Source organism: Oncorhynchus kisutch, unplaced genomic scaffold, assembly GCF_002021735.2.
Source record: "Oncorhynchus kisutch isolate 150728-3 unplaced genomic scaffold, Okis_V2 Okis01b-Okis20b_hom, whole genome shotgun sequence".
NCBI classification, from domain to species: Eukaryota; Metazoa; Chordata; class Actinopteri; order Salmoniformes; family Salmonidae; genus Oncorhynchus; species Oncorhynchus kisutch.
Genome location: NW_022261978.1, coordinates 9,731,893 through 9,751,346, shown reverse-complemented (window position 1 = coordinate 9,751,346; position 19,454 = coordinate 9,731,893). Strand labels below are relative to the sequence as shown.

The following is a 19,454-nucleotide window of genomic DNA, read 5'->3' as shown; positions in this document are numbered from 1 at the left end:
TGCTAGCTGTGTCACTAGAGATCCTGGTTCTAGTCCAGGTTCTGCCTCAGTGCTAGCTCTGTCACTAGAGATCCTGGTTCTAGTCCAGGTTCTGTCTCCGTGGTAGCTGTGTCACTAGATATCCTGGTTCTAGTCCAGGCTCTGTCTCAGTGCTAGCTGTGTTTCTAGAGATCCTGGTTCTAGTCCAGGCTCTGTCTTAGTGGTATCTGTGTCACTAGAGATCCTGGTTCTAGTCCAGGCTTGCCACTAGAGATCCTGGTTCTCGTCCAGGTTCTGTCTCCATTGGAGCTGTGTCACTAGAGATCCTGGTTCTAGTCCAGGTTCTGTCTCAGTGCTAGCTGTGTCACTAAAGATCCTGGTTCTAGTCCAGGCTCGCATTCGTCCACAACCGGGAGAACAATGAGGTGGTGCACAGCATCGTCCAGGTTAGGGGAGGTTTTGGCCCAGCATCGTCCGATTTAGGGGAGGTTTTGGCCCAGCATCGTCCAGGTTAGGGGAGGGTTTGGTCCAGCATCGTCCGGGATAGGGGAGGGTTTGGCCGGCAGGGATGTTGTTGTCCCATCGTGAACTAGCGACTCCTGTGGCGGGCCGTGCACAATGCACGCTGACACGGTCGCCAGGTATACAGTGTTAACTCCACCACATTGGTGCAGCTGGCTTCCGGGTTAAGTGGGCATTGTGTCAAGAAGCAGTGCGGCTTGGCTGGGTTGTGTTTCGGAGGACGCACGGCTCTCGACCTTTGCCTCTCCCGAGTCTGTACTGGAGTTGCAGCGATGGGACAAGACTGTAACTACCAATTGGATGTCATGAAATTGGGGAGAATTTTCTTATTTTTTTTAAAACAGAATAAAATAAAAAATATATATAGTTTTTAAAGCCAACAAAGGGCAAAGCCCTAATTCTCACTCAGAACTCTCCCAGCTGAAAATGTTTTCCATTGTGTTTTGAGTACCTGCCCCTCCCTCCCACAGAAGCATCATAGCTGTAGCCCCTCCCCCTCAGAAGCATCATAGCTGTAGCCCCTCCCCCTCATAAGCATCATAGCTGTAGCCCCTCCCCCTCAGAAGCATCATAGCTGTAGCCCCTCCCCACCAGAGGCATAAACTACTGTACTGACGTTTTCAAGTTTGATTCAGAAGATAAGAGAGATTTTTAATTAGAGAAGAAGGGATTCACTTTTTCAATGATACTATAGTTATCACGTTTCACATTGGATTTATTAACTACAGAAAGGTAAGATGTGTTTTTAATGCTGGTGACACTGAAGTTCAACGTTCCTCCGTAGAAGCCTCCTCCTCCGTAGGTATAATTCTGTGGGTCTAATTCAGATAATGATACGCTACAACAAGATGCCCAGCTCTTCAAGACAAGCCTGCTCCTCCCTCTCTCGCTCTCTCCGCCCGCAAAATGTATGTGGCTTCTTGCGCTCTACACTTGTCTGTCCAACACGCATGTAAATAACTAGCTTGCCCGCTCCCATAGCAAGCTGCTCTGTCCACACTGATTGGTGCGGAATGAAAGGAGTTCTGGTTCTAGAATTTTGGTTCCAACCCCTGGGGTGTATTCATTACAAAACGGGGAGGGACTTATCAGAATTTGTCCAATAGAAAATCCCTCAAAATTACTAAATGTTCCCGAATCAGCGAATGTTTTACCCAGTTAGGTAACCTGACAACACATGAGAGGGAACACACAGGGGAAGATAAGACCACACTTTCCAGGACACCTACAATAAGATCATAAAGGGGGCCTGTGTTCTGACATGTGTTTTGACTGAGAATTTGTGTTTTTGTTGATGTCGCATGAAATCATGTTTGTATGAAATATTACCAGAAAAAAAAATAGGCCTACTTGAGTTTTTTTTCCTCTCGAGACGAGACATTTTAAAACGTGTATTTTATTTTGATTATGGATTTGGATTTATTGAATAGAAATATGAACCCTTTAGATGTTAATGCTTTGATTTGGAAAGGTGTAGATTTTATTAAATAGATTTGAATGAATGTGTATTTCTTGTTTCTAACTTTGAAAAAAACTTGTCAATTTAGTCGTTTTGTTTCATTTAATTAATTTGTGTTGTCGTGTCTGTGACTATCATTAAATGTGAAGACTTATTTATCAAATCAGTTCTCTGTGTGTACTGTGTTACTGATTAAACTAATCATGTAAACTTTAATTAACTAGGAAGTCGAGGCACCACGGGAAGATTTTGTTTATAGAATGTCAATTTCCCGAATATAACTCTTCAGATATTTTTTATATATTATCACTAGGCTACCCTGGGGCGGCAGGGTAGCCTAGTGGTCAGAGCGTCGGACTAGTAACCAGAAGGTTGCGAGTTCAAACCCCTGAGCTGACAAGGTACAAATCTGTCGTTCTGCCCCTGAACAGGCAGTTAACCCACTGTTCCTAGGCCGTCATTGAAAATAAGAATTTGTTCTTAATTGACTTGCCTGGTTAAATAAAGGGTAAATTAAATTAAATAAAATAAAAAAATAAAAAAAACAGTCGCTTATTGTTTTGAATAAATTGTTATTATCAGTTATCATTACTGAACGACATTACATTACACGAAACCCTAACTCATGAATCAGCGATATACAAATTGGCTTAATTATTTATTTACTAACTAACTAAATAATCACACAGAATTACATAACAGATAAACAGTGTATATTTGGATTACTGCATGATACAATGACAAAAGTCCCTAGCTGGACGAAGCCGATATGACGGCTTGGTAGACAAAGGAAACGGGTGGGGACTGAGAAAAGAGCGGGAAAGACAACATGGATTCACTACACACAGAGGATAATTGTACTCATGGACATGCTAATACTTTGCACGTGAACGGCCGCTCATTCTGAAAGAAATTGCAATGTACATATTTACGCTTTTATGTCGTCGTTGTTGTCTCTCCGTTGAAACTCTCCGTTGGTTAACTTTCCCAGAAGTCACAATGTCTTTCGTGGTTGTAGGTGGTTAGAATGGGTACTTCAGAGTACCATTCAGAAATGTTCTCATAGGGTAGATGCTTCGGCGGTTGTTGGTATTCTCGTTCTAGGTTTACGTCATTTCTAGCTTCAGACTAGTAATTAGTTTTTTCTAGAATTTGCTCCTTCTTCTGTAGTTTTTTATTTTATTTTTTATTTTACCTTTATTTAACCAGGCAAGTCAGTTAAGAACAAATTCTTATTTTCAATGACGGCCTAGGAACAGTGGGTTAACTGCCTGTTCAGGGGCAGAACGACAGATTTGTACCTTGTCAGCTCAGGGATTTGAACTTGCAACCTTCCGGTTACTAGTCCAACGCTCTAACCGCCTAGTGATCGATAGTGATTGATAGTCTCAGTTTAAACCTTTCCAGCTGTGTAGCCAAAATTACAGCTGTATGGTCTATAGACTTGTAGCCATTCCAACGTGGGGACTCTGTCCCGGCGTTCTCTGACTTATTTTAGGAAGTGGGTTTTATACTCTGTGGAAAAAAGGGGTGGTTCTATTACACCTGATGTAAAGCCTGGACTCACGGGGGGTGTGGCCACTGACCAGTGAAACTTTATAACTAAACAAGTATCTCGTTTAGAAGGCCAACATGACATTACATCTTCTCACAAATAGTTTCATATGAAATCATATTTTTTACACAACATTCAGGTAGAAAACTAATAACTGAGAAATGTACACTTCCAAAGCTACAGTTATTCTGTACTACTTCTTCCTGATGTCACAAAATAAAACAACTTTGACATGATTGTTCTTTAAATACCCACGGACCATTCCCACATTCTCAAAATTAGAAATATTGTTTAATCTTTCAATCTTGGGAAATAGAAGTTAGGTTTATTCCCCCTCTCTTTCTGCATGACCAGGGGGAGAGAGTCTCTGCCAGGAATTTATGACCATAAAACTTGTGGTGGGAGAGAGAGAATGAGAGAGGAGGAGCCACGAAAAACACCCCAAAGGACCAGGTCGTGACCACCCCCCCCCCAGAATGAGAGAGCGGTGGGGAGCCACGATATACACCACAAAGGACCACGTCGTGACCCCCCCCAGAATGAGAGAGGGGTGGGGAGCCACGATATACACCCCAAAGGGCCACGTCTTGACAGTGTACTAGTCTTCAAACTAAAGGTGTATGAAAATGTGATGACGTTGTTCTGATAACATTGATAAGAGTTGTTGACATGAAGAAGATGCACTTGCTGCCTCATCGATGTATTAATCCACCATGTCAGAGGAAGAAAACACAGGTGCTGATTGTAAAAAGCATTTGATTGATGCAACATTTTTTTTTTTTGTCTGAATAAAAATCAAATGTGGAACGCCGCTAGTACACATTCATTATATACACTGAATTACAAAACATTATGAACACCTGCTCTTTCCATGACACAGCCCACCTACACAAGCTACTTTATATTCGTAAAATATTCCAATCAGATTCCACCATTATACCCATTAGTATACCGTGTATTCAGAAAGTATTCAGACCCCTTGACTTCTTCCCAGATTTTGTTACATCACAGCTAACATTGATTCAATCGTTTTTTTCCATCAATCAAAAAAACACAATACCCTATAATGACATCACAATACCCCATAATGATACCACAATAGCCTATAATGACATCACAATACCCCATAATGATACCACAATACCCTATAATGACATCACAATAACCCATAATGACAAAGCAAAAGCAGGTTTTTATATAAAAATAAATAAATCCAATATCATATTTACAAAGTATACAGACCTTTACTCAGTACTTTGTTGAAACAACTTTGGCAGTGATTACAGCCTTGAGTCTTCATGGGTATGAGGCTTCAAGCTTGGCACACCTGTATTTGGGAAGTTTCTCCAATTTTCTGCAGATCCTATTCTTCTCTGAAGAGTGGCTGGGCCACTCAAGGACATTCAGAGACCTGTCCCGATTCACAATAAACCCCAGGAAGAGTAGCTGCTGCCTTGGCAGGAACTAATGGGGATCCATAATAAACCCCAGGAAGAGTAGCTGCTGCCTTGGCAGGAACTAATGGGGATCCATAATAAACCCCAGGAAGAGTAGCTGCTGCCTTGGCAGGAACTAATGGGTATCCATAATAAACCCCAGGAAGAGTAGCTGCTGCCTTGGCAGGAACTAATGGGGATCCATAATAAACCCCAGGAAGAGTAGCTGCTGCCTTGGCAGGAACTAATGGGGATCCATAATAAACCCCAGGAAGAGTAGCTGCTGCCTTGGCAGGAACTAATGGGGATCCATAATAAACCCCAGGAAGAGTAGCTGCTGCCTTGGCAGGAACTAATGGGGATCCATAATAAACCCCAGGAAGAGTAGCTGCTGAGGAGGGAAAACAATGCTCTAACCACCAGGCGAGTCCTTCTCTGCTGCTGGATTCTGACTTGACTCTAAACCCACCATTGGCGTGTGTTGCCAAGGAGCTCTGTGTTCAACCCGATCTCTTAGCGTTTGTATTACATTAAAACAAAAAAAAAATTCCAATAATATAGCAAAATATTGGAATTATTTTATTTTTGACAGTCATTTTTTCCCCTCATCTTTATCAAGGGTGTCAATAACTGTAGGTGTTTATTTTGATCATATCTATGTATCTATGTATTATATCTGAACTAATCAATCAACACTTGTTGCTCTTTGTATGTGTTGATATAATATTCATATTTAATGGAGAGGGAAAAAACGTTTCCCTGAACTGCTTTATAATATAATTCAATTAATAAAAGAAAAAGTTTTCCCTCCTCAACTGCGTTTCCTCCCTCCAGACAGCAGATGGCGATATGTGTCTTTCAGGCGATGTTTCTACTGTGACGTATAATCTAGTGGACGGAACGCTTCTTCAACAACTGCAGCCACCTCGGTAGCTCGCTAGACAACAACGTCGGAACATTCAAGTTCTTTAGACAATTTCCTGGTTTAATTTGCAACTATGTTTTAAACATACTTCTGTGTGAAAGAACTAGTTATCCCATTTAATTTCATATTGACGTTGTTGCTGTTAGCTGTCTGGTTAAGTTAACACTAGTCTAGTCGCTAATGCTAATGAGCTAACATCCCCGACCATGAGTTTACTAAGCTACACTGAGAATTGCTTGACGGAGAAAGGAAATCTCATGGAAGAGGAGACTGTTACCGTCAAGAAAGAAGTAGAAGGTGAGGCTGTTACAGTGAAAGAAGAAGGGGAAGAGGCTTTCAGCGTGAAAGAGGAGGAGGATGATACAGTGAAGGAAGAGGAAGATACCGTTTTTGTAATGAAGGAGGAGGATGGGGAGATGACTGTCACAGTGAAAGAGGAGGAAGACGTTTTTGGAGTGAAGAAGGAAGAGGGGGAGATTACTGTCACATTGGAGGAGGACGAAGAACAGAAGACTGGAGAACTGATTAACACCAGTAAGTACAGTGAGTACTATCTTATAAAACAGGGACATTGATCTGATTAACACCAGTAATTACAGTGAGTACTATCTTATAAAACAGGGACATTGATCTGATTAACACCAGTCAATACAGTGAGTACTATCTTATAAAACAGGGACATTGATCTGATTAACACCAGTAAGGACAAACTCTGCAGTTAGTGAAATAATGTGTGGTTTTAAAAGACAATTCTACACTTGAATATGTTGTTCTGTAGGTATTGTTATACATCCTCCAGTGATTTGTTGTTGTTGTAACTTTTCCTGTTGAAAAGCTTTATATAAATGTGAATACAGTAAATTACACACACAAAAGGGTAAACAAATAAAAAATGTTTCGAGCAAAATTAAGTTAACTTTAACTTAAAGGAGTTGGTCTGATGAGAAATGGTGATGTCATTCTTCATTTGCTTGAGGAACAAATAGAGGAACTTGTGTCACGACTTACCTGGACCACCTGTTGAGATGTGTCATGACTTACCTGGACCACCTGTTGAGATGTCATGACTTACCTGGACCACCTGTTGAGATGTCATGACTTACCTGGACCACCTGTTGAGATGTCATGACTTACCTGGACCACCTGTTGAGATGTCATGACTTACCTGGACCACCTGTTGAGATGTCATGACTTACCTGGACCACCTGTTGAGATGTCATGACTTACCTGGACCACCTGTTGAGATGTCATGACTTACCTGGACCACCTGTTGAGATGTGTCATGACTTACCTGGACCACCTGTTGAGATGTCATGACTTACCTGGACCACCTGTTGAGATGTCATGACTTACCTGGACCACCTGTTGAGATGTCATGACTTACCTGGACCACCTGTTGAGATGTGTCATGACTTACCTGGACCACCTGTTGAGATGTGCCATGACTTACCTGGACCACCTGTTGAGATGTGCCATGACTTACCTGGACCACCTGTTGAGATGTCATGACTTACCTGGACCACCTGTTGAGATGTGCCATGACTTACCTGGACCACCTGTTGAGATGTGCCATGACTTACCTGGACCACCTGTTGAGATGTCATGACTTACCTGGACCACCTGTTGAGATGTGTCATGACTTACCTGGACCACCTGTTGAGATGTCATGACTTACCTGGACCACCTGTTGAGATGTCATGACTTACCTGGACCACCTGTTGAGATGTCATGACTTACCTGGACCACCTGTTGAGATGTGTCATGACTTACCTGGACCACCTGTTGAGATGTGCCATGACTTACCTGGACCACCTGTTGAGATGTGCCATGACTTACCTGGACCACCTGTTGAGATGTCATGACTTACCTGGACCACCTGTTGAGATGTGCCATGACTTACCTGGACCACCTGTTGAGATGTGCCATGACTTACCTGGACCACCTGTTGAGATGTCATGACTTACCTGGACCACCTGTTGAGATGTCATGACTTACCTGGACCACCTGTTGAGATGTCATGACTTACCTGGACCACCTGTTGAGATGTCATGACTTACCTGGACCACCTGTTGAGATGTGCCATGACTTACCTGGACCATCTGTTGAGATGTGCCATGACTTACCTGGACCACCTGTTGAGATGTGCCATGACTTACCTGGACCACCTGTTGAGATGTCACGACATACCTGGACCACCTGTTGAGATGTCACGACTTACCTGGACCACCTGTTGAGATGTGTCACGACTTACCTGGACCACCTGTTGAGATGTGCCATGACTTACCTGGACCACCTGTTGAGATGTGCCATGACTTACCTGGACCACCTGTTGCGATGTGCCATGACTTACCTGGACCACCTGTTGAGATGTGCCATGACTTACCTGGACCACCTGTTGAGATGTGCCATGACTTACCTGGACCACCTGTTGAGATGTGCCATGACTTACCTGGACCACCTGTTGAGATGTCATGACTTACCTGGACCACCTGTTGAGATGTCATGACTTACCTGGACCACCTGTTGAGATGTGCCATGACTTACCTGGACCACCTGTTGAGATGTGCCATGACTTACCTGGACCACCTGTTGAGATGTGCCATGACTTACCTGGACCACCTGTTGAGATGTGCCATGACTTACCTGGACCACCTGTTGAGATGTGCCATGACTTACCTGGACCACCTGTTGAGATGTGCCATGACTTACCTGGACCACCTGTTGAGATGTGCCATGACTTACCTGGACCACCTGTTGAGATGTGCCATGACTTACCTGGACCACCTGTTGAGATGTGCCATGACTTACCTGGACCACCTGTTGAGATGTGCCATGACTTACCTGGACCACCTGTTGAGATGTGCCATGACTTACCTGGACCACCTGTTGAGATGTGTCGTGCCATGACTTACCTGGACCACCTGTTGAGATGTGCCTTGTGTTCAGTAAATCAGGTGTTAAAGGAGACTACCGCTATAAAGCTTCCATGAGTTTGATCCTCCAAGAAAACGTTAATGGATTAAATGCTTCCCAATATATATTTTTAAGGGCGATTCCATGTAAAAGTCCAACTGAGCATGTGCACATATAAAGTTATTCATTTTCAAATGAAACCACATGCATCGTTATCCTTAAGATCTTGGTCTATATGTTGGAGTTCAGGCAAGTTTAAATAGGACATTGCATAAAAATCTTATATTTGTCTAAATTAAACTGGTTAACTTTTTTATATACAGTACCTGCCAAAAGTTTGGACACACCTGTTAATTGAAATGCATTCCAGGTGACTACCTCATGAAGCTGGTTGAGAGAATGCCAAGTGTGCAATGCTGTCATCAGGACAAAGGGGTGGCTATATGCAGAATCTCAAATATAAAATATATTTTGATTTGTTTAACACTTGTTTTGGTTACTACATGATTCCGTATGTGTTATTTCATAGTTTTGATGTCTTCACTATTATTCTACAATGTAGAAAATAGTAAAAATAAAGAAAAACCTTTAATGAGTAGGTATTCTAAAATGGTTGACCGGTAGTGTATTTACAAAAAATATATAAATTCAAATGCCTCACAAAGAAGGTCACCTATTGGTGTGTTTAACAACAACAAGAAGCAGACATTTAATATCCCTTTGAGCTTGAGGTGAAGTTATTAATTACACGTTAGATTAGGACTGGACGATATGGTCAAAATGTTCTATCATGGTATTTTAACATAAATTGACGGTATTTGACTGAATCGTTTTTTAATAATAAAACTTCTACATTTGCTTTATGAGTAGTGAGTGATATTAGGGTGGCAGCACATATATTCCAAGTGATTTCAATTAGTTTTTCTCCATTCTGATTGGTTTATACTGTTCAATTCAACTTCAACCCCCCCCCCCCCCCCCAAAAAAAAAGTCATCATGTTAACCAATTCCTGCATTTGAGATCATTTCCACACCGCCAAGTAGGAATGCTCAATATGGGCTAGATATCTGGGCCTTATTTTTAACCAAATCTTGCAATTTGACTTGCGATTTAGAGCAAAACACTTGGGTTAACTGTTGGAATCATGGGACTAGAATGTCTATTCTAATTATATAGTTAGAATATAATAGTGGGCACTTTGAATACAGCGTTTGACATAACAACGAATGAAAATGCCAGGGACGTTGTGACAGGGTAGGAACTAATGTGTTGATAGGTGTTTCCTAGGGGGACCCTATAATCTTTGGCAACATTGAATGTTTTCTCTTAGCTTCTTCATGTAGCTTATTCTTGCTTTTGCGTTGTACCTCTTTTAATTTAGAAGACACTGTTGCTCGAACAACATGCTGATTTAGGTCTACACCGTCACTGGTGTTATCAGGCTGTATAGCTAATTATAATAACTTCCTTATCATTTGCACTCGCTGTATATAGACTTTTTGTTTTCTTTTGTTCTACTGTATTATTGCATGTATGTTTGTTTTACTCCATGTGTATCTCTGTGTTGTTGTTTGTGGTCTCACTGCTTTGCTTTATCTTGGCCAGGTCGCAGTTGTAAATGAGAACTTGTTAAGCCTACCTGGTTAAATAAAGGTTAAATAAATAACATTACGCTTGCTCTTACTCAGTACATTTATTAGCTAAGTTAGCGATTAGCATTAGCGGCTAACAAGATCGAGGAACAATTTGCTAATAAAAGACAAACTAGCTGTTTGCACATGCAAGAAACACAAGCTAATAGTGTAAGTATATAAAATGCTAGTAGATTTATATTTAAGAAGCAAAGTGACAACTGCATGGTTGTTATCAACCATTGACCATGCAGACTGAACGCAAGTGTCTTGTTGTTGACGAACATCCAAATGCGCTCCTGTGACAGAGGGACGTGGAAAGCCGCATAGAGAGAGAGATGACTCAAGTATCGAACTATAAAAATGGACGTTACACACTGCGTATCACATTTTAACAAACCAAACATTCAAAATACCGGTATAGAAGGTCAAGTTAAAAACCCAAACCGGTCCGCGCTTCAATATCGGTATTTCGCAAAAAACTGTATACCACCCAACCCTACTTTAGATCTATCAAAGATACTTGCGTCCTACCTAACCCAGTTGCCATAGAGGAAGGAAACTGCTCATGGATTTCACCATGAAGCCAATGGTGGCTTTAAAACAAAGTTGAATGGCTGTGATCGGAGCTAGAGTATCTACGCTCAAGTTGGGCAACGTTTATGTCCACGTGTAGCCTTCATCTGTAGGGTACACTTAACAATAAATATAAATCCTGTGTTTCAGGAGCTGAAATAAAATATTTCAGAAATGTTCCATATGTATCCAACGCTTATTTCTCTCTAATTTTGTGTTTCCATCCCTGTTAGTGAGCATCTCTCCTTTGCCCAAGATAATCCATCCACCTGACAGGTGTGGCATATCAAAAAAGCTGATTAAACAACATGATCATTACACAGGTGCACCTTGTGCTGGGGGACAATAAAAGACCACTGATATGTACAGTTTTGTCACACAACACAATGCCACAGATGTCTCAAGTTTTGAGGGAGCGTGCAATTGGCATGCTGACTGCAGGAATGTCCACCAGAGCTGTTGCTAGAGAATTTAATGTTAATTTCTCTACCATAAGCCGCCTCCAATGTCGTGTACATTGGCAGTACATCCAACCGGCCTCATAACTGCCGACCACGTGTGACCAGCCCAGGACCAGCTTCTTCATTTAAGACCAGCCTCCCGGACAGCTGATGAAACAGTGGGTTTGCGCAACTGTAGATTTTCTGCACAAACTGTCAGAAACCGTCTCCGGGATGCTCATCTGCGTGCTCGTCGTCCTCACCGGGGTCTTGACCTGAGATTTCTGTCAAATCAGTTAGCTGACAGCAGCTAGCTAGCATAGCTTTGTGATAGAGAGGATACCCAGCTGCAGCTATCACCAAGCTATGCTAGCTAGCTGCTGTCAGCTAACTGATTTGACAGAAATACCACCGAGAGAGCATAGCCAGCTGCAGCTATCACCAAGCTATGCTAGCTAGCTGCTGTCAGCTAACTGATTTGACAGAAATATCACCAAGAGAGCATAGCCAGCTGCAGCTATCACCAAGCTATGCTAGCTAGCTGCTGTCAGCGAACTGATTTGACAGAGAAATATTAACTAGAGAGGATTGCCAGCTGCAGCTACCACCAAGCTATGCTAGCTGCTGTCAGCTTGGCTAAACACAAGGTCTAGCCTTTAGCCTACACGTAGAACTGAATTAGAGATGGTGAGAAGGGGAGAAGTCCTCAACTTCAAAACGTTATTCTCTTCAGCAAAACTAGCTTACCTCATTTTACTCACTACTAGACTAGAAGAATGGGGTAATAATGTCTAGATGCTTTTTTCCAGGGGAGATTAGTTTATGAATTTCCTGGCTAGGCTATGGGACAGTGGAGATTAGTTTATAAATTGGCTGTGGGATTGTGGAGATTAGTTTATAAATTGCCTGGCAGGTCCTTGGACAGTGGTTGTATAGGGATAATTCAAATATAATTGTTAACAGGCATTACCCAGGGATCATCATGAATAACTAACGGCTATTAACCAATCAGTATCCACGATCCAAATGTACTGTTTTATAATGAGGGATCTAGTCTCTAGATTAAACCTCATAGGAAGACAGGTTTTATCATGAGGATATTTCATTCAGGTCTCTCAGTTTAACCAAATACTCTTTGTTTTTGGCAGGAAAGAGACCAGCCTCTCACTCTGACAGACGGAAGAGTCCTTCAGGGGAACCAGACACAGAGACTCCCAAACCAGCGAGACGACATCACTGCTCCCTGTGTAATATGAGTTTTAAGTGGTCATGGAAGCTGAAAGAGCATAAAAGGACACACGTAGGAGAAAAGCCATTCCAATGCTCCCAGTGTGGAAAGAGTTTTACTTTGTTAGGGAGCCTGAAAAAACATAAGAGAATACACACAGGAGAAAAGCCTTATCACTGCTCCCAATGTGGAAATAGTTTTATGTGGTTAGGGAGCCTGAACAAACATAAGAGAATACACTCTGGAGAGAAACCGTACCCCTGTTCCCATTGTGGAAAGAATTTTAGGTTGTTAGATACCCTGAAGGAGCACGAGAGGACACACACAGGGGAAAAACCTTACCATTGCTCCCAGTGTGGAAATAGTTTTTCCCAGTTAGGGAACCTAAACAAACACAAAAAAATACACTCTGGGGAGAAACCGTACCCTTGTTCCCATTGTGGAAAGAATTTTAGGTTGTTAGATAATCTGAAAGAGCATGAGAGAACACACACAGGGGAGAAACCTTACCGATGCTCCCAGTGTGGAAAGGATTTTACCCAGTTAGGGAACCTAAAAAAGCATGAGATAATCCACTCTAGAGATAAGCCTTACCACTGCGCCCATTGTGAAAAGAGATTTACCCAGTTAGGGAGCCTGAACAAACATAAGAGAATACACTCTGGAGAGAAGCCTTACCCTTGTTCCCATTGTGGAAAGAATTTTAGGTTGTTAGATAATCTGAAGGAGCATGAGAGGACACACACAGGGGAGAAACCTTACCATTGCGCCCAGTGTGGAAAGGATTTTACCAAGTTAGGGAACCTAAAAGAGCATGAGAGGACACACACAGGGGAGAAGCCTTATCACTGCTCCCATTGTGGAAAGAGTTTTATCCAGCTAGGGAACCTGAATAAACATAAGAGAATACACTCTGGAGAGAAGCCTTACCCCTGTTCCCAGTGCGGAAAGAGTTTTACCCAGTTGGGGAACTTAAACAAACATAAGAGAATACACTCTGCAGAGAAGCCTTAACATTGTTCCAAGTTAGGGAACCTGAAAAGGCATGAGAACATAAACACAGTTTGGATAGAGTTTGGATAGAGTTTTAGTTCGGGAACCTAATTGTGGAAAGACATTTTCCCGGACAGAGAATCTGAAATCACATGAGAGCATAGACAAGGCTAGTGTTCTGACTTATGTTTGAGTGTTGTTTTTATCAAATCTCCCCCAAAAAGTCCTACTTTAGTTTTTTCCTCTTGAGACATGATTACAATTACAATAAAGTTACAATTTAAAATGTGGATTTGATTTTGGATGAACCCTCAGATGTTAATGATATGATTTGGAAAGTTGTAAAATGTAATTATTAAATGGAGGAATATAAAACAGATCCGTGAGCTGATACATTATATATATATAATCCATTTGACATTTTAAAACAGGTTCTCTGGCAGAAAATGCGTATCAGCTAATTACAATCAGGGATTTACTTGCAGGCTAAATTGAAGCGGTTCTCATCAGATAACATGGCACACGTTACAGCCCTATGCTTGTGTTGGTTACAGGAGCAGTACACTGCTGTTTCCTGCTTGTGTTGGTTGCAGGAGCAGTACACTGCTGTTTCCTGCTTGTGTTGGTTGCAGGAGCAGTACACTGCTGTTTCATGCTTGTGTTGGTTATAGGACCAGTACGCTGCTGTTTCCTGCTTGTGTTGGTTGCAGGAGCAGTACACTGCTGTTTCCTGCTTGTGTTGGTTGCAGGAGCAGTACACTGCTGTTTCCTGCTTGTGTTGGTGGCAGGAGCAGTACACTGCTGTTTCCTGCTTGTGTTGGTTGCAGGAGCAGTACACTGCTGTTTCCTGCTTGTGTTGGTGGCAGGAGCAGTACACTGCTGTTTCCTGCTTGTGTTGGTTGCAGGACCAGTACACTGCTGTTTCCTGCTTGTGTTGGTTGCAGGAGCAGTACACTGCTGTTTCCTGCTTGTGTTGGTTATAGGACCAGTACGCTGCTGTTTCCTGCTTGTGTTGGTTACAGGACCAGTACACTGCTGTTTCCTGCTTGTGTTGGTTACAGGACCAGTACACTGCTGTTTCCTGCTTGTGTTGGTTACAGGACCAGTACACTGCTGTTTCCTGCTTGTGTTGGTTATAGGACCAGTACACTGCTGTTTCCTGCTTGTGTTGGTTACAGGAGCAGTACACTGCTGTTTCCTGCTTGTGTTGGTTGCAAGAGCAGTACACTGCTGTTTCCTGCTTGTGTTGGTTGCAAGAGCAGTACACTGCTGTTTCCTGCTTGTGTTGGTTACAGGACCAGTACACTGCTGTTTCCTGCTTGTGTTGGTTGCAGGAGCAGTACACTGCTGTTTCCTGCTCGGCAAAGATCTCAGAAAAAGTACAAATGTGTCACATACGAAGTAGATGTAAGCACACAACTCAAATGTATCACATAAGAAGTAGATGTGAGACAACCCAAATGTATCACATAAGAAGTAGATGTGAGCCCACAACTCAAATGTATCACATAAGAAGTAGATGTGAGCCCAAAACCCAAATGTATCACATAAGAAGTAGATGGCGTATCTCACAATCGATGTGACAAAGTTGATTATTTTCATAGGTTTGTGATATTCCACACAGTTGTATCTAGCGCGGCAGTGAATGGGGGGGAACCCTGTGATGTATCTCTCCCTGAGTGAGAGAGGTGGGCACTTTGACAGAGTCCAACATTGTGTTCGAGGGGTTAGAGACATTTGACAAATTTGCCAATATTCCCCTTCTAGACTGTTGATTCGAGTCCTCCTGACTCGAGATAAACGTCTTTAAAGAACTGCAATACTACCATCTGTAGGGTGATAATGAGACTGCCATCTGTAGGATGATAATGAGCCTGCAGTGAGCCATCTGTAGGGTGATAATGAGACTGCAATACTGCCATCTATAGGGTGATAATGAGACTGCAATACTACCATCTGTAGGGTGATAATGAGACTGCCATCCGTAGGATGCTAATGAGACTGCAATACTACCATCTGTAGGATGATAATGAGCCTGCAATACTGCCATCTGTAGGATGATAATGAGCCTGCAGTGAGCCATCTGTAGGGCGATAATGAGACTGCCATCTGTAGGATGATAATGAGACTGCAATACTGCCATCTGTAGGATGATAATGAGACTGCCATCTGTAGGGTGATAATGAGACTGCCATCTGTAGGGTGATAATGAGACTGCAATACTGCCATCTGTAGGATGATAATGAGCCTGCAGTGAGCCATCTGTAGGGTGATAATGAGACCGCCATCTGTAGGATGATAATGAGCCTGCAGTGAGACATCTGTAGGGTGATAATGAGACTGCCACCTGTAGGATGATAATGAGCCTGCAATACGGCCATCTGTAGGATGATAATGAGCCTGCAGTGAGCCATCTGTAGGGTGATAATGAGACAGCCATCTGTAGGATGATAATGAGCCTGCAATACTGCCATCTGTAGGATGATAATGAGCCTGCAATACTGCCATCTGTAGGATGATAATGAGCCTGCAGTGAGCCATCTGTAGGATGATAATGAGACTGCCATCTGTAGGATGATAATGAGCCTGCAATACTGCCACCTGTAGGATGATAATGAGACTGCCATCTGTAGGATGATCATGATACTAGAATACTGCCATCTGTAGGGTGATAATGAGACTGCCATTGGTAGGATGATAATGAGCCTGCCATCTGTAGGGTGATAATGAGACTGCAATACTGCCATCTGTAGGACGATAATGAGAGCCATCTGTAGGGGGATAATGAGACTGCCATCGGTAGGATGATAATGAGACTGCCATCGGTAGGATGATAATGAGACTGCAATACTGCCATCTGTAGGCTGATAATGAGACTACAATACTGCCATCTGTAGGATGATAATGACTGCCATCTGTAGGATGATAATGAGACTGGAATACTGCCATCTGTAGGATGCTAATGAGACTGCAATACTGCCATCTGTAGGGTGATAATGAGACTGCAATACTGCCATCTGTAGGGTGATAATGAGACTGCAATACTGCCATCTGTAGGATGATAATGAGACTGCAATACTGCCATCTGTAGGATGATAATGAGACTGCCATCGGTAGGATGATAATGAGCCTGCCATCTGTAGGGCGATAATGAGACTGCAATACTGCCATCTGTAGGACGATAATGAGACAGCCATCTGTAGGGGGATAATGAGACTGCCATCGGTAGGATGATAATGAGACTGCCAACGGTAGGATGATAATGAGACTGCCATCGGTAGGATGATAATGAGACTGCAATACTGCCATCTGTAGGATGATAATGAGACTACAATACTGCCATCTGTAGGATGATAATGACTGCCATCTGTAGGATGATAATGAGACTGGAATACTGCCATCTGTAGGATGCTAATGAGACTGCAATACTGCCATCTGTAGGGTGATAATGAGACTGCAATACAGCCATCTGTAGGGTGATGAGACTGCAATACTGCCATCTGTAGGATGATAATGAGACTGCAATACTGCCATCTGTAGGATGATAATGAGACTGCCATCGGTAGGATGATAATGAGACTGCAATACTGCCATCTGTAGGATGATAATGAGACTACAATACTGCCATCTGTAGGATGATAATGACTGCCATCTGTAGGATGATAATGAGACTGGAATACTGCCATCAGATGTAGGATGCTAATGAGACTGCAATACTGCCATATGTAGGATGCTAATGAGACTGCAATACTGCCATCTGTAGGGTGATAATGAGACTGCAATACTGCCATCTGTAGGATGATAATGAGACAGCCATCTGTAGGATGATAATGAGACTGCAATACTGCCATCTGTAGGGTGATAATGGGACTGCAATACTGCCATCTGTTGGATGATAATGAGACTGCAATACTGCCATCTGTAGGGTGATAATGAGACTGCAATACTGCCATCTGTAGGGTGATAATGGGACTGCAATACTGCCATCTGTTGGATGATAATGAGAGTTAAACCTGTAAACATACCATATTCTAAACATTGGGTTTTAGGCTGGGTTTCTGTACAGCACTTTGAGATATCAGCTGATGTAAGAAGGGCCATATAAATAAATACATTTGATTTGATTTGGTTCTTTCCACAATCTGGATATTAGGCAATATCAATGTTGTCGGTCCTACATTTTGGTGTTCCTGTAATATAGTCTATTCAATATGGATATTAGGCAATAGCACTGTGTTTGTGTTTAAGGCTGAAGAAAGAGGTAGTTCCTTATTCAATTCACTCTTCAGTAAATTTAGGATTTTAATTTCCTGATCAGCATTTTGTGCCGGAGAACCTGTTTTTAAAATGGAAACGGTTGCTTATGTTTCGAAAGCATGGACCCAGTGTGTATTTCTTAATTATAACCTTCATGAATTTAGTATTTTGGTTTCATTGAGTTAATTTGTGCACCAGGGCTCTATTCAGTCTGTACAGCTGAAGTGTTACAGATTCCGCTATAAAAATATAAAAGGTCATTTCGGATTGAGCCGACACGTGCAGGGTTTACCTTGAATGCATTGCCTTTACATTTCAATCACGCTGTAAAGCTGAACTTGGGCGTAGTGGATTCAATAGAGCCCTTAGTCTTCAAGCTAAAGTTGTATGAAAATGTGATAACGTAGTTCGGATAACGATGATAAGTTGCTGACAAAAAAAACATTTCCTAGCTACTTTATGAATGTTCCCAGCAGTGTTATTACAACATTTCCCTGCTACTTCATGAATGTTTCCCATTAGTATCCTAGGGTAGCCTAGTGGTTAGAGTGTTAGTAACCGGAAGGTTGCAATTTCAAACCCCCGAGCTGACAAGGTACAAATCTGTCGTTCTGCCCCTGAACAGGCAGTTACCCTGCTGTTCCTAGGCCGTCATTGAAAATAAGAATTTGTTCTTAACTGACTTGCCTGGTTAAATAAAGGTAAAATAAAAAAAATCAACATTTTTGTATCTGAATAAAGATTAAATGAATATTTTTTAACTACGTTAGCCACTAGTGAACATTCATTATCTACATCTATGTACTTACAGAAATTAGTTATTCTGAATGGAGGGCTGGAAGGTAGATAAGGTGTCCGTCAGAACATCAGGACAGGTCTGAGTGGGTGAATGGAGGGCTGGAAGGTAGATGACAACGTGTCAGGACAGGTCTGAGTGGGTGAATGGAGGGCTGGTAGGTAGATGACAACGTGTCAGGACAGGTCTGAGTGGGTGAATGGAGGGCTGGTAGGTAGATGACAACGTGTCAGGACAGGTCTGAGTGGGTGAATGGAGGACTGGAAGATAGATGACAACGTGTCTGGACAGGTCTGAGTGGGTGAATGGAGGGCTGGAAGGTAGATGACAACCTGTCAGGACAGGTCTGAGTGGGTGAATGGAGGACTGGAAGATAGATGACAACGTGTCAGGACAGGTCTGAGTGGGTGAATGGAGGGCTGGAAGGTAGATGACAACCTGTCAGGACAGGTCTGAGTGGGTGAATGGAGGACTGGAAGATAGATGACAACGTGTCAGGACAGGTCTGAGTGGGTGAATGGAGGGCTGGAAGGTAGATGACAACCTGTCAGGACAGGTCTGAGTGGGTGAATGGAGGGCTGGAAGGTAGATGATAACGTGTCAGTCAGAACGTCAGGACAGGTCTGAGTGGACTGTATACAGCCACATCTATGTATTGTTACACTATATAGAAGCAGTATCGACCAAGCCGCTAATTTGTATATTATATTTGACTAAATAAGATATTGCCTTAAATGGGAATG

The 19,454-nt window shown here is 42.4% G+C and overlaps 1 protein-coding gene across 2 annotated transcripts; it reads left to right on the top strand.

The window, feature by feature from the left end:
• The first annotated feature begins 5,803 nt into the window (after positions 1-5,803).
• LOC116358860 (zinc finger protein 23-like) lies at positions 5,804-14,037 on the top strand. Of its 2 annotated transcripts, none has more exons than XM_031811112.1 (2): positions 5,804-6,410; positions 12,586-14,037. In XM_031811112.1, the coding sequence occupies exons 1-2, from the start codon at positions 6,083-6,085 to the stop codon at positions 13,677-13,679; spliced, it is 1,422 nt and encodes a 473-aa protein (XP_031666972.1). In that variant the 5' UTR covers positions 5,804-6,082; the 3' UTR covers positions 13,680-14,037. The 2 variants fall into 2 exon arrangements, with proteins under 2 accessions (XP_031666972.1, XP_031666971.1); XM_031811111.1 differs by having other exon boundaries at positions 5,804-6,419.
• The last annotated feature ends 5,417 nt before the right edge of the window (positions 14,038-19,454 follow it).